Below are 22,391 nucleotides of genomic sequence, written 5' to 3' on the forward strand. Positions count from 1 at the left end.
TTATAAGATTTTTACTGTAATAAGTTCATTGTAAAATGTAAAAAAAATACTGTTTTAGTTAATATAAAGCAATGTTTTCAACTCATTTTTAAATGTTACTGAATAAACTATATAATGACCCAAGGCAACTATGTTTACCTTCGGCCCGCTAGCCTCAATAAAGTTTGGTTTTTGGCTCTTCTTAAGAAAAAGTTTGGGCACCCCTGGTCCAGACTAAAATTGATTAGGGCCATTCACAGACTAAATGATGCAAGGACAAACTCACAATTATTTATATCAATAAAAAACAACATGAAATATTGGTGTAGTCAACAGTGTTGAAAGAAAACCAAAGCAGAAAACAATACTAAAAATTAAATGTTTTATTTTTCATTGGGTGTAGCAGACATTCCCCATATAGATGTTGATCTCATTAAAGACTTACTTCATCCCAGTCACACAAGTGGATGGATGCGTTTGCAGGTTTGTGTCAGGTGATTCAGATTGGGAGTAAATATAGCCACACTGAAAAAAAGTGATTTTGGAAAGCGGTAAATATAATCTGTGGAAACCATATAAAATTTCCTTGAGTATTGCAGCCAGCCAAGGAATTCATAAGTAATGGGTAAATTCTACATATGCTACCCATTCGTCAACAGTAACAACCATCACATAGAAAACTTCAGTAAAGTATACCCCCAAACCGTGAGTATTTTGCTTTGAAATTGCGCATGCATCCACCCACGTTTTTGAGTGAGTGTGGACTACACTGGATCCTCTCACCGGCTGCCATGATCGAACAGCAGAAGTTAAGATAAGCTATTTTTACATAGGGGTGCTGTATATATATATTTTTTTGACAGTTTGAAACTGTCGCTGGCGTCACCGAAGCACTCAGGATGAGTATCCCCAGGTGGAAATAGAGAATAAAGAGAATAATTAGCATAGCTGCTGTTCATAGTGTATATAAACGAGATGCAGAAACCTGGGTGGAGCACATTCATGTATCATATTGCTAAGTGATGCACTGTGTGTATGGTTTACTAAACAGATAGGTCTTTAATCTAGTTTTGAATTGTGAGAGTGTGTCTGAGCCTCGGACATTATCAGGAAGGCTATTCCAGTCCAAGGCTCGATCTTTACTCAACTTTGCTATTCTAGGTACTACCAGAAGTCCTGAGTTTTGAAATCTTAAAGAGCGAGCTGGATTGTAGCGAGACAGAAGGTTGCTTAGATAAACAGGAGCTAGATTATTTAGAGCTTTATAGGTGAGAAGTAATATTTTAAATTCAATACGAAACTTAACAGGCAGCCAGTGTAAGGAGGATAAAATTGGGGTGATATGATCATATTTTCTAGACCTGGTAAGAACTCTGGCAGCTGCATTTTGCACTAGCTAAAGTTTATTAATAGAGGATGCTGGAGCCAGCAAACAGAGCATTACAGTAATCTAGCCTAGAAGTCATAAAAGCATGGACTAGCTTTTCTGCATCTGAGATGGATAGCATATTTCGAAATTTAACGATATTTCTCAGATGAAAGAAGGCAGTTTTTGTGACATGGGATATATGGTTTTCAGAAGTTAAGTTGCTGTCTAATATGACACCCAGATCTTTTATAGTAGCGCAAACGCTAACTTTGTATCCCTCTAATTGCAAATTGAGTTGCGAGATCTTCTGTGTACAGGATTTAGGGCCAATAAGTAATAATGACTGTTTTCTCTGTTGTAGTTTAAAAGAAGAAAATTGTTGGTCATCCAGTCTTTAACATCTTTAATACACTCAGTTAGCTTGGACAGTTCACACGTCTCATCAGGTTTAGTTGAAATATATAATTGAGTATCATCTGCATAGCAGTGAAAGCTGATCCCATGTCTTCTAATAATGTCTCCCAGAGGTAGCATGTAAATTGTAAACAGCAAAGGGCCTAAAACTGATCCTTGAGGCACCCCATACTTTACTGGGCTGACTTGTGAAGGCTGTGCATTAATATTCACAAACTGGTAGCGGTCAGTTAAGTATGACTTAAACCATTGTAGAGCCTGTTCCTGGACGCCTGTAGAATTTAAGCAATTTATGAGGATATTGTGGTCAATGGTGTCAAATGTGGCACTAAGATCGAGTAAAACTAATAGTGAGATGCACCCTTGGTCAGAAGCTAAAAGTAAATCCTTTTTTATTTTCACTAATGCAGTTTTTACTGTTATGAGCTCTGAAACCTGACTGGAACACTTCAAAAACATTGTCTGCAGAAAGGAGCATAATTGGGGAGAGACAACTTTTTCTACTAACCAGATAGAATTAAATTCATAGTAAGTAAGTAAAGGTTTATTTTTATGGCACCTTTCCCAGAAATTGAGTCACAAAGTGCTTAACAATAAAAGAAAACAACTAAAAGAACACATGACAAGTTCATGTTTGTCTATAGCGCTTTTACAATGTAGATTGCGTCAATGCAGCTTAACATACAGTAGAAGTTCCAGTATATGAACATGCAACTGAATAGAGATATAAAAGATGAGGCAGAAATCACAAAAAGGGGGGGAAACTGTCCTGCAACAGGTGCAAAGGGAAAAAGGGAAACTTTGGTGCAGTTTCCACAGACAAACCACAAGAGAGCATAACACACTATATTGTTAACTCTCACAGTCGCTCTTCCTATACAAGGCACTGAGATAGACTTTAAGATTGATACAGGTGCAAACATACGTGTCATTCCTAAGAAACCTTCTCCCCATTGAAGAACAAGCCACAACTTAAAGGAGTTTAAGTGAAACCTAAGAGCCCAGGGGGTGCATTTCACTGCAAAGGACAATTCAAAGCCACTCTCTTTAAGGATAGGCAGTACAGTTTTAAAATATTTGGTGTGACTAGTCATCCTGTAAATAATTCTATTGGCCTTGATGCTTCTAGTGCAGGGGTGCCCAAACCTTTTCTTGTAAATGGCCAAAACTTGATCGAGGGCTCCCAATTTGTCATGGGAAATTTCCTAATTTATTTTTGCTGTAAATTTGAAAGTGACTACAAAACAGGCAGCACAGTAGCTTAATGGTTAGAACTGTTCCCTCAAAACAAGAAGGTCACTGGTTTGATTCCCGGCTGGGCCAGTTTGCATTTCTGTGTGGATTTTGCATGTTCTCCCCGTGTTGGCGTGGATTTCCACGGAGTGCTCCGGTTTCCCTCACATTCTTAACACATGCACTATAGGTGAATTGAATAAGCTAAATTGGTCTTAGTGTATAAATGTGTGTGAATGTGAGAGCATATGGGTGTTTCCCAGTACTGGGTTGCAGCTGGAAGGGCATCTGCTATGTAAAACCTACAGTGCATCCGGAAAGTATTGATAGCGCTTCACTTTTTCCACATTTTTTATGTTACAGCCTTATTCCAAAATGAATTAAGCTACTTTATTTCCTCAACAATCTACACACAATCCCCTATAATGATAATGTGGAAAAAGAGAATTTTGAAATTGTTGCAAATTTAATAAAAATAAAAACCTGAAAAATCACATGAACATCAGTATTCTTAGCCTTTGCTCAATACTTTGAAAGTTGAGGAGAAATGGCTAATTCCCTTCAGGTGACGAAGCAGCGACGAAACGCGAGCCCAGATAGTCATGCAGTGTGAAAACATCTTGCAGTCTAAACTCAGCATTAAAGGGTCACGAAACACCAAAACACATTTTTTGAGCTGTTGACAGTCGTATATGTGTCCCACACTGCTAAAAACACTATTAGGACACCTATATTTCACTAAAAAGTGTAAATTGGTTGTTTTTGCGTTATTTCAAGCAAATTCGTACTTCCGGTTTGAAACGAATTTTTGAAGCTGCGTCACGGTCATGACATAATAGCGTGTATTCCAGCGTGCAGATGCATTAATGCATGAGTAAGGCTTGGTTCAAACCAATCAGCGCGCTCTATTGTGCAACTTCATTAATATTCATTAGTGTCACTGTTTACACCAGAGACGCCACGTTGTGTTGGCAAAACAAGCTTTTTTTTTGTTGCTTTTATAGTTTGCTGCCATTAAGTTTCATTTTCCTTTTCTCTCTGTGAGAGCTCAGAGTCACGTGTGGATTAACAGTGTACGTGACGCTCGACAACAATAACTTACGTGTCTAAGGAGAATTATTGTTTACCTGAGAGCTGTTCTCATCTGCAAACGCTGAAATCCGAATTTGCTTGTAGTCTCCTCTTCATAAAGACGCGGCTCTAGTTGCTGGTGATTGTCCTGTCTCTACAGATTTGGTAAGTGAGCGACCAGTGCTCTTTGTTTATTCAGTTTGTTCGTATCGAATTAAGTTAACTATTGCACTGAGTGCAAACTTGTTAGCACCGCATTTTGTGACCGGAATAACACACGTGGCTTTCTGACGCTACCTGCCGAGTGCATCTAAGTTTCCGGGAATTGCGGAGCTTTTTTTTCTCTCATTCGCCGTGCGGTATCAAACATTGCATGAAAAATACACGCTTAGAGCAGATCCTCGAATCAAATATCTCGTTTGTCGCGAGGGGCATGAATGAATTCCTTGAATGAAAGAGCCAAACTGCAGTTAAAGTCCAACATTTAATAATCTGGCAAATAATTCAACTACAGATGTCCATGTAGGTTAAACACAATGACTGTAAAAAATACACCATCACTTTCTCGTGTGAGTATTTTGACTGAAACTCGCGCGTGCCCAAATAGACACTCCCACACCATCCCACTTTAGTTCCTCCGACACTCCTCCCTAAACAGAGCTGGACACGCCCACTTTTCTGACTTTTTCCAAAGTAAAGGTGTGAAAATACCCTGCTGAAACGAGGGGGTTTCATGGCCCTTTAAGGCAACTTAAACCGTTTAAGGAAACCAAACCAAGCTATTTTATATGATTACTTTGAACTTACTCCATTTAAGTTTAAGTAATGAGGTAATTAATTAACTCATTGCCTTCAAACTTTTTTCAAATGAGTAGAATTACCTTTCAGTCAATTTTGAGTTAACTTCACTCATTTCATTTGATAAAGTTATCTGTCGGATTTTACAGTATACGATAATGCATTACCCCAAACAATCATTGTGGAGGATAGTAGGATCTGTGTGCAAGTCCAATATGAACTAAAGATAGCTGATGTTGTGCTGCATCTTCTTTTATTTAAAGGTAACTGTATAGTTACTAATACAGTGAAAATCTGTTTGCTAATTGTACACACATGAACACATTAGTGCATTGAATGAATGACTTCACGTTTTTGTGGACTATCAGTTGATGAAATATGGTTATTTTCTGCAAATTTAAACAATTTTACAGAAAATTCCCGCCAACCACTGCTGATATTTTTCCGTAAATTTAACAGATTTTTTTAACAGTGTAAATAAATTAAAGCAAAATTATAAATGTGTTGATTGAACTAAACAACATTACATTACCTTTATGTAACTAACTTAAGTTCACTCAAATAAATATTCTTTCTTTAAGGTAACTTAACCCGGTTTTGTGGAACCTGTTGACATAAAAAAGTTAATAAAAGGGCCATGAACCCGCTTGTTTCAGCAGGGTGTTTTCACACCTCTACTTTGGGAAAAGTCTGAAAAGTGGGCGTGTCCAGCTCTTATTAGGGGGGAGTGTCGGAGGAGCAAAAGAGGGATGGAGTGGGAGTGTCGATTTAAGCACGCGCTGAGTTTCAGAGTCAAAACACTCACACACACAACACAGGGGAGAAAGTGACTGTGTTTACATGGACATCTGTAATCGAATTATTTGCTAAATTATTAAATGGTGGACCTTAATTGCAGTTTGGCTCTTTCATTCAGGGAATTCATTCATGCCCCTCGTGACAAACGAGATATTTGATTAGAGGAGCTGCTATGTATGTATATGTATTTTTCATGCATTGTTTGATACCGCACATCGAATGAGAGAAAAAAACCCTCCACATTTCCCAGAAACTTAGATGCACACGGCAGGTAGTGTCAGAAAACCGCGTGTGTTATTCCGGTCACTAAATGTGATAAAAATCCTAAAAGACAGTAATAGTTTGGTTGTGGTGCTAACATGTTTACACTCGGTGTAATAATTAGTTAGATACGAACAAACTGAAAGAGCACTGGTCGCTCACTTACCAAATCTGCAGAGACAGGACAATCCACGGCAACTAGAACCGCGTCTTTATTAAGAGGAGACGAGCAGCGAATGCCGTTCGCGTGCACTGTGATCCACACGTGAGTCCAGCTGCGTGCTCAGTGAGAGAAAATGAAAACAAAACTTCACTGCAGCACATTATAAAAGCAACACTGCACGCTTGTTTTGCCAACAAAACGTGGCGTCTCTGCCATCTACACTGTAACATTAATGAATATTAATGAAGTTGCACAATAGAGCGTGCTGATTGGTTTGAACCTGGCCTTACTTTTGCAATAATGCAACGCACTTGGAGACGTAATACGGGACTCCCAGGCACAGACGTCTAGTCTACAAGCTGGAACACATGCTAAGATCTCATGGCCGTGACGCAGCTTAAAAAATTTGTTTCAAACCAGAAGTGCGAATTTGCTCAAAATAATGCAAAAACAACCAATTGTTACTTTTTAGTGAAATATATGTGTCCTAATAGTGTTTTTAGCAGTGTGGGACACATATACGACTGTCAACAGCTCAAAACATGTGTTTTGGTGTTACGTGACCCTTTAAAGCCAACATATCATTTTTTTTAATGTAGTGCATTTGGGTTTGAATAGGAACTATGAAGTCTGCTTGTTTCGACATGAAAACCTAAATAAATAAGCAGAAACTTTGACAAGCCTATTTTAATCAGCCGTAGCTCATGATGATTCTCATTTACATGTCATTTGGTTAAACGCTTTTGCCAAGTGAACACGTGCAGGTGAAGTGCTGATAAGAATACACAGACAGCTCTTGATAATCATTTTGTTTTTCATGCATGCAAAATAGCCATCCATATTATTTTCCTAACTTTGAAACATATTTATCTTCAGTATTTTATTAGGCCTACTTTAAACACAAACAGAGAAAAACATTGTAACCTGTAAAATTTGCTTAGCAAGTTCCTTTGGGTTTGAAAATTAACAGTATAATCTCTTATTCTTCATGTAATAAAATGTGTGTATTGGCTATGCGGTGGCCTTGCACTGTTAACCCTTACTGTAGATTATGCAGTAAATAACTGTAAAATAGCCAGTGTTTAGCTGTAATGAAATGAAACAGTATTTTACTGTAAAAGGAGCAGAATTTGTATTAAATTGTGTAGTGCAAAGATTAAATTACAGTAATTTACTTTATGTACACATTACAGGTAGTAACTGTGACAATACATGGCAAATTACTGTTCAACCATTACAGTCCCATCTACTGTGATGCTTTATGTTGCTATTTATGAGGACATGCATTTTAAAGGCAGAAAACAATAATTTAGGCATCACCACACACTCCCACAGGCTGTCCGTCTTATTCTAAACACAAAGGTGTTAGAAAGAGTTTTCAGAAAATGCTGGCCCTTTAAGGGAGTCAGGTGTTTGATTTGTTTACTGCTGAGTGCGCTCTACTCTCTGTCTATCAATTCAGATGTAGAGTCTGATATGTTTTAGGCTTTAAATAAGAATCTACAATAAGTCAGTTTAATGTGTTCAAATGTTTTTGAGGGTTTCTAAAATAAGGCTGTGTTTTAAGGTATATTGTTGTTCTCTTGAACTGTGTACTTAAAAGTTATATTGTTAGCTAGTTAGCCTCTCATCATATAACTTCTTACATTACTTTTAAGTATATTTATTTATTGGATATTGCATATTGCCATAATGTACAGATGCTAACAGTTTCATGTCTTCATCTTTCTGGCAACTAAGCAGTTTTTATGCACATAAAAAGGTCTAACAGTGTGGTTGGGTCAGTTGACGCTTCTGCGTGGAGTTTGCATGTTCTCCCCGTGTTGGCATGGGTTTCCTCCGGGTGCTCCGGTTTCCCCGATAAGTCCAACGACATGCTATAGGTGAATTAGGTAGGCTAAATTGTCCGTAGTGCATGTGTGTGAATGGGTGTGTATGGGTGTTTCCCAGTGATGGGTTGCAAATGGAAGGGCATCCGGTGCATAAAACATATGCTGGATAAGTTGGCGGTTCATTCCGCTGTGGCGACCCCGGATTAATAAAGGTACTAAGCCCAAAAAGAAAATGAATGAATAAATGAAGATATTAGGTATTCATTTTGACATCTTTATCAAGTTGCTTTGACTGTTCAAACAATATTTAAAATAGAAGTTCATGAATAGATTGCCCTTAATTAGCTACATTAACTTATTTTCATAAGCAAACAGCAGACGTTGGCTCATGGAGTTTGGCTGTGATAACAAGCTCTATTTAAGCAGGAGCTTAATGAAACCACAGTTCACCTTTCTGGCTTCACCAGGCGAGAACAAGAAGTTCATCAGACTACAGTCATCCCAGTGAGTATATTTACAATACAGTGACAAGTATCTTTCTGTAGTCTTTCCAAAATCCTATTTTCTAGGATGTATGCCAACTCTGAGCACTGATTATTAAAAATGGGTTTTACTTTCTGCGAGCAATTATTTGAGTGTTTATGCAGAAAATGTATACAATTGGTGGAATGTATACAATTCTGGAGACATTCTGGAGTATTTGTTTTATTTCAGCTAGAATAAAAGCAGTTTTTAATTTTTAAACAGCATTTTAAGGTCAAAATTATCAGCCCCTTCAAGCTGATTTTTTTATTTATTATTATTATTATTTTTTTTTTTTTTTTTTGATAGTCCACAGCAGGGGTGTCAAACTCAATTCCTGGAGGGCCGAAGCCCTGCACAGTTTAGTTCCAACCCTGCTCCAACACACTTACCTGTAGGTTTCAAACAAGCCTGAAGGACTCAATTAGTTTGATCAGGTGTGTTTAATTAGGGCTGGAACTAAACTGTGCAGAGCTGCGGCCCTTTTGGAACTGAGTTTGACACCTGTGGTCTACAGAAAAAAACAATTAATTGCCTAATTACCCTAACCAGCCTAGTTAACCTAATTAACCTAGTTAAGCCTTTAAATGTGACTTTAAGCTGTATAGAAGTGTCTTGAAAAATGTCTAGTCAAATACTGTCATCATGGCAAAGATAAAATAAATCAGTTATTAGAAATGAGTTATTAAAACTATTATGTTTAGAAATGTGCTGAAAAAAATCTTCTCTCCGATAAACAGAAATTAAGGGAAAAAAATAAACAGGGGGGCGAATAATTCAAGGGGGCTAATAATTCTGACTTCAACTGTATAAGTATTATCGTAAGTAAGATAAGTGTTGTTAACAGGGCTTGACATTAATTTTTTTTATCACCATCCACTGTGGCTAGTAGATAATCAACATTACTAGCCACTCTGTATTTTCACTAGCCAGTTTTTTTTTTTTTTTTTTTTTTGGGAGAATATATTTTATATGCATAAATTTGACTTTGGCATGCTAAAACTACTTGATTTTGATTTTGCTTAATGTCCACATGCATTTTACTTTGTGTTATGTATAACCTTGCTCAATGTGTGTGAGCAAATGGGATGTAGTGAAGCATTGCAATTAGTTTTTATTTCACGTAACTTTTCAAGGCTCAATATATAGGATTTACCAAATTTACCTCTGACCACACCAAGAATAAATAATCATTTCCTAGCCACCAATTTTAAATAATGTGTCAAAACAAGCTAAATATATAGCTACATGCTCTTTTATTCAACAAAACGTTTCTTTTCATTTTTATTTACATTTTTTAAAAAATAATTAATGGCATCTAAAACTGCATAAACTGTGTCCTGGCTAAAGGTCCCAGATCACCAGTTGACTAAACAGGTTAACTAAATGCCACAGTTAACTAAAATAAATCTCTTATTAAAGCAATCTTATTATATAAAAAAAAATGCAATTAAACCATGTTAACAAAAATAACTATAACGTTACCATTAGACCTGTTAATAATCTGTTCAAAAAATGGTGAAAGAAAAGTTAAAAAAGTAGCCGCTGCTGCTTACAAATATATATAAATTATTTATATATATATATATATATATATATATATATATATATATATATATATATATATATATATATATATATAAATAATATATATATATATATATATATATATATATATATATATATATATATATATATATATATATATATATATATATATATTATATATATATATATATATATATATATATATATATATATATATATAAATCTGGAACTCATGAAACTAGTAGGACTAAGTGCATAAGCATCACCATTTGTCCAGTCTATTTTAAAGGGAACTGATCACACCAGTTGAGTTCCCAGGCATGGTTGCTTCACCGAAAGAAACAGGACTGTGCATGCTTTGTAAATGTCGCTCGCATCACATCACCTGTGTGCACGAGTGATCATCCTCTCATTCGGTATTCACCTGCTTTCTTTTGCTCGCATAAACACTGCTATTTTTGTCAGTTGTGCTGCTCCTCGATTCTAAGATCACATTTGCATGCATATTGGGCGATCTTTATAGTCGAACCCTGCTTTTAAAAAAGCTACAATTTGAAAATGATTTCCAAATAGTCAAAGTGGCTAGTGGGAGTGTCTGTCTAAGCCGTCACAGCTGAAATCTACCCGCATTTGGCAGGTGTTAATGTCAAGCCCTGGTTGTTGATACTGTATACTAGATTTAGATTGTCCATTTTAATATTAATATCTGATATATTTTCAGACCTAATTTCTTCCGAGATGTCCAACCCAACAACAGTAAATGTAATTGGTAGTTAATCAGGTTCTCCCTTTTCATTTACTGGTGAAAGCAATGGTGCCAGTTTGGAGAAGATCTGTGTATGGATGGGGGAATGGCAGATCAAGGCTGTCAGAGCTTGGCTTTCAGATGGTAGAGAAGAAACCTTCGGAAAACCATCTGGACAACAACAACAAGAGTTTGTGTTTTCACCTGGTGAGTGGTTCACCTCATTGTCCCTTTGGGGGAATGATGAAGGAACACGTCTTGGAGCCATCAAATTCAAGACCATGGACAGTCAAGGAAATGCAAGAGAATTTTTTGCGAAGATGACGGGCAGAGCTTTACCAGCAGAATGTCAAATAGATGTCGGCTCTGGTTATTGTCTTGGTATTGAGGGAAGATCAGGTTTAGACATCGACTGCTTGGGGTTCAAATTTCTCAATGCAGTTCAATCAGCAGTTCTCACCAATGTCAACTATCCAACCATCAACCAGCTGATCCCAAAGGTGGCAGTGGAAGAGATCAAGTCCATGACTTTCAGAAACATCAGTACTGCCGTTCAACAAGAAAAAATTGAAATGTCAAAGAAAGTGACCGTGACATCCTCATGGTCTCTGCTTCTGAACCTGACAGCAGCATTCGGCGTGGATGTGCAGGCTGGGATTCCAGAGATTGGAGAAGTTCAAAACAATTTCAGTGTCAGCATTACACCAGAAAGCTCTTTTAACCGAGAACACACAAAAGAGAAAAATCAAACGCTGTCTAGCACTATTGATGTGCCATCAAATAAGAAGGTGGATGTTAGCATCACCATTGGCAGAGCCAGTTTTGATCTGCCGTACACCGGCATGGTGAAGATCACATGCACGAATGGCAGTGAGTTACAGTACGAAACCAAGGGCCAGTACAAAGGTGTCGCCTACACTGATGTTAAAGTGAAAACAAATGAAAGTGATGTTGTCTAGACAGATTGTCCTTGTTAAGATACTTATTTCTTGATTTTACATATGAATTTGCACACTGATTCTAAATGTAACTGAAACATTCTTTGTTGTTTTTGGGTGATCTGGGGAGTATAAAATATTATCCTTTCTGTTTCTGGTACATGTGAAAAAAACAACAATAAAAACATACAATATTGATACTCATGGTATGTATAATGTTTCATATTCATTTCAGAATTTCAATGTTAATCTAAAATTCATTGTCATACAATCATTGTCTTTTTCTACACTGTTGTAAGGACAACAATATGAAGTAGTTCTAGTTTAAAACACATGTCGCCATCTAGGAATTAATGGCACCATATTTAACTAAGTTTTTCAATAACAACAGATATAATCCAGTTTCAAGCTGATCAACTTTATGAAACTCATTATATACTCACTAAACCAGTTATATTAAAAGAAGAGCTGCGAGACCTGCATAGGGAGTTTATGAGTAGTTAAGAATGGGTTAATGATGATGGGCCCCTATAAGTAGTCCCAATACAATAATACAGTATCATATCATGACCCAATGGTTAAACTAAGCAAAAACTAATATAGTAATTGTGGAGAGGTAAGCGTGATCGAACACCCAATAAGGGGGGAGAGCATGCTAGGAGCCCGGCGGCTAATCAGCGGGTCAATCAGAAATGATAAATAACACCTGTCTTTCTAGTGATTGGGCCGGAGAGACTCCCTTCTTAAGGAGAACGGGAGGAGCAGTCGGGAGAGGAGAGAGCACACACACACACAACGATACATGAGTGGTGGCATTTAACCATAAATAAAATATTTGCTTACCTGAATCGCCGACCCCGTCTTCTTCTTCCCTCAACAACGAACATTATTACAGTAATTAATTCATTAAATTACAAACAATCTGTGTACTAACAAGTAGGCTAAATAAGGTAGCTGTTATTCACACAGAACTCTTGTGACTCACGTTGTGAAGCTCACTGCCTCTATCATCCAGGGCCGGAGTGGGACTCATTTTCAGCCCTGGAGTTTCAAGCCAGACCGGCCCACCTCAGTTCACGACTGATTCCAATTCAGTTACTAATGGCACTATCACGTCTTTTTCAAGAAAACTGCTGCTTTAGAAATTCAAATGTTCAACAGCCCTAACAGTATTTTATGTCTTAACAATAAAATCGAAAAAAAAAAAAAAAACAGATTTATCATGGGAGATTCGATCACAGGTCTGCGACATTAAAATGCAATGTGCTTACCACTGGACCACATTGGCGCTATTACAGTGAGAGTAAAAAATAACTAATGACTTGCGACCCTTAAGACACAGCACTACTTTCTTTTTTTGATGGCTCAATCTTTTTCTCCTATTTTTAGATTTCTGATCAAGTTATATCAGATTTATTAATGTAGTGAATCATTTGATTTTCATTGAGCAGGTGTTTTATTAATTTTATTCGAATTCTTATATTCACTAAGGTGCCGCTGTTTGGGGCGATAGTTGCATTACATCATCATCATTAACGTTAGTTAGCCTGCAGGCTGCATTTTTCTCACGGGGCTGCGAGAAAATAAATAAAAAGAGCGGCACTACGGTAAAATAATGATTAAAAAGAGTAAAGCTATGGTCAAATAAATAAATAGAAGAAAAAAAGTGTGACTGCTGAGAGTGCAAGCAGCTAGGGACACCAGCCCTCGCGGCCAAAAAACAGACCGGCCCACCGGGAAATCTCCCGGTCCTCCCGATTAGCCAATCCGGGCCTGCTATCATCCATCATTAGTTTATAATTAGGTGATGTTTAGTTATTACATATTAACACATCATTACTCGTGTACTGTTATTGTAAAATTTTACCAATAAAACACCTAGCAGAGATGTGTGTGATGAGCCCGAGGATCAAACTGGTGTCTCTGGTATGGCAGTGTTTTACTGTTAAGCCACAGGGAGAGCTGATGAACCCAATTGCCAAGGCACAAGGTCTAGTTCAAAAAAAGGTGTTTATTCAAGAAATCCAAAATCATCAAAAAAAAAAAAAAAAAGCTGCCAGGCTAAAACAAAGGAAGTCTACAAGATAAGCAGGTAACTAATAAAGTTCTCCGTAGAGCAAAGGGTACTTTAGCCAAAAACACTAATGAAGAAAGTTAATGACTGGAGGACTTACGACAACGGCGAGAGCACATCAAACTCAAAAACCAAGTGACAAGCAAAGACAAGAGGGTAGAATAAAGAGGCTAGTCTAACAAGACACAGCTGAACCGAATTAACACAAATGAACCTCAAACAGAAACACTGGGGAAAATGGCGACATCATGTGGAGAAAACAAGCAATAGCTCAGAATATGACAATGTGAACACATTAATTGCTTAAAGAGCCCTTATTATACATGAAATAGGGTCATATTTTGGTTGTAAGGGTCTTCAACAACAGTCTAATATGCATGCAAGGTCAAACAACACTTTCATGGTCTTATAATCTGCATTTATTTTACCTAATTATCCCAGCGACTCCCATATGAATCGTTTAGCGATTCATTTGTTCCCACACCCTTCCTTAGCGCAAAGCTAATCTGCGCCGATTGGACCAATGACAGTCTGCTGCGATTGGTCGACACTGACAGCCTTCAGCGCGAGACAGAGTAAAATGCATAGCAGCTAATCAACAATATAGAAGTAGCCACAGTGCATACACACTCGGGGCTGGCGCATCCATAGAGGAAACCTAGGCGGTCGCCTAGGCCAGCAGAATAGAGAGTGCGGCATCTGCGACATCTCCTTCGCCACCCGCGTCCTCAGTTTTGTCTGCGACACCTCTCACCACCCGCGTGCTCAGTTATATGAGTCTTAACACATGATACGAGAATATAAAGAGTTAACCTGATACAGTACACACGGTCAAAAGGAACAAAACACAATGAAATGCCTAATTTTCAAGCTAGAGTAAACGAGGCAACAGTTTTAATCGCACGTACTTACACTTGTAAAATGGAGGAAGAAACTAATCCATGATGCACTGATCCATGTTCTGACTGTAGTCTGTTCTGATGCTTCCTTCAACAAACGGCCGATGAAGTCTTCTTTGTAAGCATGTAGTTTCCAGAAGTACGTTGCAGCATAAGTCTCAGAGATGCTGGAATGGGGTGCCTTGGCTACAAGATCCCCATGATATTTGTCCATTTCCTTTAAATACTCAACTCAGATCAAACAGCCAGGCACATGCACACATAGGGGTCAAACTGTGCAGTGCATATGCCCTTTTTAGTCTTGGATAGAAAGTGCCCTTCCAAAATGATCAAAAGTGCCCCCGCGACGCGACACCCTCGGTCCAGCCCTTCAGTAGGCGCGCGACAACACCGCTCTTGAGTACAACACAGCTGATCAGAACGCGTGCGCGCAACAGCACCCCCACCCCCCCCACCCCGCTCTTCAAAAAATTTATCCTGCACATGCCCTTTAGACGGTCTCTGCACGGGCCTGCAAACAGCGATAAATTAAAGACAATAGAAGCGCCACCGAGACACTTGGCTGGTGAGTTTGAGGAGTTAACCATCTCTAAAGAGGGGGAGAATCTGGCAAAGACCTTATCCAAGCCAAAAACCAAATCAGCATATATAAGTGAAATATTACTGTGAAATTAAGACCATTTTACCAATCACACAGAGACATTTAAAAATAACACCAAGCATGAGTATAGAGTTAAAAGATACGCCATATTAAACCCTTGGACATTTAATATGAAAATGTAAATGATTTACTCTAATCAGAAGGTAAATTAACCGAATCCAGCACTGAACTTGGAGAGATTCTGGAGCTGTTGTGTCAAATCATGCTTGCTCTGTATTTTATAATTCTCTAAACCATATTTAATATTGAACTGTTAGCACTTCTGTCTTTGTGTCATGTCATTTGGAAGCCTAAATACAGAAACAGAGAAGCTCTGTGGAAATAGCAGCATTTGGACTCCATTTTATCTCCCTCTGCTGTAACATTACAGCGCCTCTGGCCACGCACCTTAGCTGCGCAGTGTGTGTGCGCGGTAAAAGTACGTTTGTGATCTCACAGGCCCGGAGGTATTTTTTTGTAGTTTATACCTGTCAACATTGGGATGTAACAATAAGGGATATGCCCACCATAATAGGGGATTCCCCCGACCCCCTTTAAAAAATCTCCAAATTACTAAATATGCTCATTTGAAGCTGTTTCGTTGTAAATAAACAGTTAAATGGTCAGTAATATGTCTGACCATAAATATAAATATATACATTAGCAGCAAATACATTAGCAAAGAGTTCAGTTTCTTAAAATTAATAGCTATTATAATGAAACAGAATCAAGCTAAATCTCATTAGCCGTTTCCTCTCTGTATAACTTACACATTCTGATTAAAGAGTGACGAATGAATGATTTATTTAGATTTTTTCATTTGATTACATTAAATAAGAGGTGTCACTTTAAAAATGCACACATCTAACATTATAATGAAAGCATCTGACTGCTTTCCTAACTGTTTATGCTCATTTAGGACGAAATTACTTGTGTTTGGAAAAAAAACAAAACACCAAGATCAACATCTTTAGATTTTATTATTAGTATATCTGTTTAAACACGCACCCAAAACCCGAACTTTTGCTCCGCTTCAAATCACGTGTACAGAATCCGTTTGGGAAACAGCATCTATTTATCACTATGTAGTTCGTCTGCTGACCGTCATGCAGCGCTATGACTGTTTTGAGGATTGCAAATGAAGGGGAGACGGCATCTGTAATGAAAATGAAGGGGATCATGCTTTTTTATATTTATTTCAAAGTGTTTTCATGCCTAAACAAAGTGAAAGCACAGAACAGACTCACATTTAAAAGCAAGGGGCGGCCCCTGGTTGTTCGGCAGTATGGGTTGCGTATGGGGAGGCTCGACTCTTTAAATGTTTATTTGCCACCCTTCAGAGAAACACTGAAAATACGGTTTAAATACGGGAAAATACCTTTACGAGATGATATCGGGATAGAACTGTAAAATACGGGAGAATCCCGGGGAAAACGGAAAGGGGTCTGGCTGCAGACCTGGTGCAGTGCAATCTGGGCTGCATCCAATGCTTTTTAATGGGCTCACCTAACCCCAACCCTAACCCTACCCGTCACCGGGGGCAGACTGGCCATCTGGCAGACCGGGCACTTTCCCACTGGGCCGATGTACTTTTTGGGCCAGGCTGATCATCGTCTTATGATCTGATCGGCCCATAAAAGGCTTATCAGCCTATCATTTTTTCTGCCTTATTAATTGACACTGCTGTGATCTGTGACTCTCTGAAAGTAAAATGCTTTTTTCCCGGACAGACAGACCGGGCCGGCCCATGTGACACTCTGTAGCCCATTGGTTCTTTTCTGTATTGACATTGGGCTGGCCCAATCACAAACTCCTATTTTTAACTCTGTGTGAGCGTGCGTCATCTGTGTGTATTTGTCAAAATAGTCGAGAGTCAGAGTGAAGAAACGCAAGGGAGGCGCAGAGAAATCGCGGGAAATACATTTATTTCATTTATTCGTTTCATTTAGCGGTTCTGAAAAGTTCTCCGTTCATTCTAGTACACGGCTAAAAACGCAAATCACGTGACCACACACTCTGCCAAGAGCTGCAGCCAGTAGTTCAGCGGGTGAGCATAAACCCCAGGTGAGAGTATAGTGCATGTCAGACAGTTCATCTGCTGGATGATCTCATCTCACTATATTTGTTAAACGTGATATTGAATTCATCTTGTTTTCTATCTAACAATTCTTATGTCTTTTGAATCACTTGTTCTCAGTTAACTGTTTTGGCTGAGTGCAAAGATAAGCTGATATATTAATTTATGTAACACACTGATTCTGCACATTGACTGATTGCTTACCTTTATCGTTTAAATTTAATGTACGTTATACTGTTATAATGGCCATTATTGATTATTAAAACTGATATTCTGCAAAAGAGACGGGTTAAAGTTTGTTCTTTTCAATGAAAATGAAAGGAGACAGTTATATTTAAGCCCTGTTTTTTTATAAATATGCAGAGTGAATATGACGGTCATTTAAATGTGTAGCTACATGAGGCTGTTTGGTGTCTGTTAATCATAATATCAAAATGAAACACATTTACTTATATTATGTTTTCATTGTTTAGATAGTGAAACATCAAGCAGGATGAGGTGAATGAGGTTATAAAGTACACTGTTCCCTTTGAAGATTTACCCATGCATTAGCAGGCAGTTTGTGTTATGTTTATTGTTTAATATAGGCTGAGTGAATAGTGTATTGAATAAGCTAAATTGGCTGTAGCGTATGAGTGTGTGTGAATGAGTGTGTATGGGTGATTTCCAATATTGGGTTGTGGCTGGAAAGGCATCTGCTGCATAAAACGAGCTGGAATAGTTGGCTGTTCATTTCGCTGTGGAAACCCCTGATAAATAAGGGACTAATGCGAAGAAAAATAAATGAATGAATAGTGTATTTTTTAGAACTCAACAAATATCTTTATGGACAGTAAACAGAAATTAAATTGAGATTAAAGTTTGTATTTATTTATTTATTTCATATATATGGCTTTTGTGTTTTATAAAATATGAGTTGATAAAAATATTAGACGTGCATAGATAGATAGCATTTTGATTGAATGTAGTGGGCTGCGCTGGCCCAAAATGCCAGGGTCGATTTTTTGCCCCAGTCCAGCCCTGCCCGTCACAGTGACGTCACTAGCTCCATTTGAGTGCACTGTGTCTCACATTGCATCGCTGAGTGATGCAATCTCAGTTTGCACCATAAAGGCTGCATCCAGATACTATTAGAAAAACGGGAGGGTTGACAAGTATGGTAGTTCCTAAAATTCATTCATTGTAGGCTTTGCTAACTCTGTACAGGCCAAGGTCTCCTCTTGCATTGAACTTTGAGCCTTTTACATTCAGAGATGTTGTTTATGTTCACACCGCTACATTACACATCAACTACGGTCTAAAATATGATATTGTAGTGGACCACCCCTTTAAAATGCATTATTTATCCAAAGTTCTGTCATTTTGGTGGAAGCAGCTTTTGTGTCAACAATAATATCTGACTTTTTACATCTGCAAATGTTTGACTGTCATCTGACAGGAGTATGAGTCTGGAGATATGCATATTGGTAATAAAAAGGAAGCCCAAAAAACAAAAAAGCATACAAATGTTTTCTAGGATTTTTTTTTTTGGTTTGTTTTAAGCAATTTTTAAGCACATACACATGCATAACATATGCAATAACATTTAATGAAACAACACCAATAAACAAAATAAAGTTAATTTTAAATGATTTTTATTAAAAGTCTGATTTAACATTTGAAAGTATTACATGAAGTAAATATCATGATCTGTGAAAAACATTCGGAAACTATGATGCTATATGACCATTTTGTAACAGCATCTAATGTTTATTTAAAAAAACAATGCTGTATATATATTTAATCCTTTTAAAGTCATTAAGTAAAGACTCAATAAAATGGATCAGAGGACAGAGAGCATAGACAGAAATCTAATAGACCCTAATAAAGGTAAATCAACTGATATTAGAGATCTGTTTCTACACTATTCTCTTTGACATCGGTGTAAGCGACGCCTTTGTATATGCCCTTGGTTTCGTACTGTAACACACTGCCATTCTTGCAAGTGATCTTCACTGTGCCAGTGTACGGCAGGTCAAAATCAGCTCTGCCAATGGTGATGCCAACAGTCACCTTCTTCTGTGGTGGGACATCAATAGTGGAGGTCAGAGTTTTGCTTCTCTCATCTGTCTCCGCAAGACTATGGGTGCTTTCTGTTCCAACACTGACACTGAATCCTGAAGAAACTTCGACAACTTCTGGAATCCCAGCACTCACTTCCATGCTGAATGTTGTTGAAAGGCTGCTATCCATAGACCATGAAGATGTTTTGATCACTTTCTTTGAGCTTTCGATTGATTGCTGTTGAGTTAAAGATGTTTTGTTCTCGAAAGTCAACGACTTGATTTCGTCTGCTGCCACCTCTGCCATCTGCTGGTTGATGGTGGGATAGTTAACATTGGTGAGAACTGTAGACTGAACGGCATTAAGAAACATGAACCCCATGCAGTCGATGTCTCCACCTGATCTTCCAACGATGCCAAGACAATAACCAGAGCCGACATCAATGGGATATTCTTGTTTTAATCCCCAATCTGTCATTTTTACAAAAAAATTTCCATCATTGCTGGTCTTGAATTTGATGGCTCCGAGACGTGTTCCTGCTCCGTTCCCCCAGAGGGACAGTGAGGTGATACACTCTCCAGGGGTAAACACATACTCTTGATGTGGTCCAGATGGTTCTCCAAAGGTTTTATTTCTACCATCTGAAAGCCAAGCCCTGACAGCCTTGATCTGCCATCCTCCCACCCAAACCCAGATCTTCTCTAAACTGGCACCACTTTTTTCACCAGTAAATGAAAATGGATGACCCGTTTGACCACCAATTAACTCTAGTGTTGTTGGGTAGGCCATCTCTGAAGAAATTAGGTCTGAAAATCACATAAAAAATGATCATCAGATTTTTAATATTTATCTATAGAAGACATTCAAGATGTCCATCGCAGGACTTATACTCACATGAATGACTGGGGTCTGATGAACTTCTCAAGAGCAGCTCGTCAAAATGCTGGGCAAGTGAAAAATCTTTGATTGAGCTGCCGCTTATATAGATCTGGAAAACACACCTCGAATCCATGAGTCAGAGATCTGCGCAAAAATGACAAAAAAATACTTGGTGATTAATAACCATTCCTATTCTGACGAGTTCATGAATCAAGCTTGCATAAGAAATCAAGATTGAGAAATCAAAATGACATTTCCGATAAACTTTTAAGCCTTGGGGGTTTATGGAAAGTTTGGGGCACCAGAGATGTTTTGGCATGCCCTGACATTTGTGCTTTTACAGGTTCTTATATATATGAACTTTCAATTCCCTGATGTAATGAAAAAAGCTTTGATCACACACACACATATATGTATATATATATATATATATATATATATATATATATATATATATATATATATATATATATATATTAGTGCTGTCGATCGATTAAAAAAATTAACTAATTAATCGCACCTTTTTAAAAAAAACTATCGCGATTAATCACATTTAAAATACTGAAACTTATAATTCTGGCTCTTTAAATGTAAAATTAATGTAAACGCAAAACAAAAAATATTTAAATTCAAAATATTATTGTTTAATAGAATTTTTGTTTAACTTGTAACACAGATTTCTTCATGTAAACAACATACCCAGAATAAACCATCAAGATCCTGGCTAGACAGCCATATTTATTACAGAAATTAAAACACAGGCATGTTAATGATATTTAAATTTCAAAACAATCAATGCCAATAAATAAAATATTGATTTCCATGTTGGATTCTAAGTGGACTGCAAAAAAATGCCAAAACACGGGCATTGCAGATATGGAAAATGAAAAATAATAATAATAATAAACTATAGAATACAAACTGTTGCACTCATTGTAAAGTTTTATTGCTGTGAGTTGAGAACATTAGTTATAGAGTAGAAACAATTTTGCTTAATCCTCCTTTACATTCATCCAGTTGCTAAGACTAGGAGTATCCCGCAAGTGCACAGAGACTCCCAAATGCCCTCAAATCAATGATAATTTCTTGCAAACCGGTCATTAAATATATTGCACACCCCTCTCGCCCCTACTCAGATACGTCGCTCACTCCACCCCTGACACCCCTCAACAGGCCTGACACAGACACACACACAGACAGACACACATAACGCGCTGCAGACGTTTTGGCCCCAACGGCCTTCCATACTGGAGCGACTCCTCTCAGATTCAACACGCATGATCACGTTCATCAAATTTGCTTAAACTAAGCGTCCTAAAGTATTACTGTATTTCACAAGGATTCTGACACAACAACGCGAAGCATACGCTTTCGTTGCGTTTAATGAGGAAACACGCTAAACTTGGAGGGCTCATGCTGAAAGGCAGAGTAATGCCTTGTCTTTGACAGCTCCCGACTTCACCAAAGACGTTCTGAGTACATTTACATAAGACACCAATACTCCGATTTTAATATGATTAAGATAATACTCTTATTAAAATTCTACTGTGTAGCCTTAAAAGGAACCTTACCTTAAAGGAACACCGAGTCACGAAATGTGGAGGATTTTCTTTCTGTTCGCCATGCGGTATCAACTTACAACAGAAGTCGAAAGTTAAAAATAAAACACCCGAAATTGCATGAAACTCTGGATAACCTGTGATGCAACTAATTGTTTTATACTGGAACTTGCCTTCAAAAGGTGCTTCCTTGGTCTTATCCACATTTATTGCATGCTGAACACACGTCCACCACAACAGGAAGTAAAAAAACCTGAACTGCGTTAATTGCTTTAATTTTTTTTAACGCGTTAATGCATGTGATTAATTTAAAATAATTAACGCGTTAAAAAAAATCATCTGTTAAAAACATCTGTTAATTTTGGCAGCGCTAATATATATATATATATATATATATATATATATATATATATATATATATATATATATATATATATATATATATTAGGGGTGTAACGATATTATAACCGAACCGAAATATCGCGATACACCAGCCACGATACGTATTGCGAAACTCTCGTGGCGTATCGCGGTACTCTCACTCCCCTG

General features: G+C 37.7%; 2 protein-coding genes across 3 annotated transcripts; one reads left to right on the forward strand and one right to left on the reverse strand.

Annotated features, from left to right (window-relative positions):
* Positions 1–8,335: 8,335 nt before the first annotated feature.
* On the forward strand, positions 8,336–13,700 carry LOC795232 (aerolysin-like protein). Its single transcript, XM_017356964.4, has 2 exons — positions 8,336–8,422; positions 10,710–13,700. Exon 2 carries the CDS (start codon positions 10,832–10,834, stop codon positions 11,690–11,692), a length of 861 nt encoding a protein of 286 aa, XP_017212453.1. The 5' UTR covers positions 8,336–8,422; positions 10,710–10,831; the 3' UTR covers positions 11,693–13,700.
* Positions 13,701–18,978: 5,278 nt separating this feature from the next.
* On the reverse strand, positions 18,979–22,088 carry ntrnl2 (natterin-like protein 2). Of its 2 annotated transcripts, XM_073907160.1 has the most exons (3): positions 21,855–22,088; positions 20,299–20,427; positions 18,979–20,210 (listed from the first exon to the last, which is right to left on the reverse strand). In XM_073907160.1, exons 2-3 carry the CDS (start codon positions 20,414–20,416, stop codon positions 19,246–19,248), a joined length of 1,083 nt encoding a protein of 360 aa, XP_073763261.1. In that variant the 5' UTR covers positions 20,417–20,427; positions 21,855–22,088; the 3' UTR covers positions 18,979–19,245. The 2 variants fall into 2 exon arrangements, with proteins under 2 accessions (XP_073763261.1, NP_001373644.1); NM_001386715.1 differs by lacking the exon at positions 21,855–22,088 and having other exon boundaries at positions 20,299–20,430.
* Between the last annotated feature and the right edge of the window lie 303 nt (positions 22,089–22,391).

The sequence above is a fragment of the Danio rerio genome, chromosome 7 (genome assembly GCF_049306965.1).
Source record: "Danio rerio strain Tuebingen ecotype United States chromosome 7, GRCz12tu, whole genome shotgun sequence".
In the NCBI taxonomy this organism is placed as follows: domain Eukaryota; kingdom Metazoa; phylum Chordata; class Actinopteri; order Cypriniformes; family Danionidae; genus Danio; species Danio rerio.

Excerpts from the sequence above, each read along its gene's own strand:
- LOC795232 (XM_017356964.4), top strand. The coding sequence starts at position 10,832 with ATGGGGGAATGGCAGATCAAGGCTGTCAGAGCTTGGCTTTCAGATGGT.
- ntrnl2 (XM_073907160.1), bottom strand. The coding sequence starts at position 20,416 with ATGGATTCGAGGTGTGTTTTCCAGATCTATATAAGCGGCAGCTCAATC. Across the intron at positions 20,211-20,298 it reads ATCAGACCCCAGTCATTCAT|ACCTAATTTCTTCAGAGATG; the intron begins GTGAGTATAAGT and ends TGTGATTTTCAG.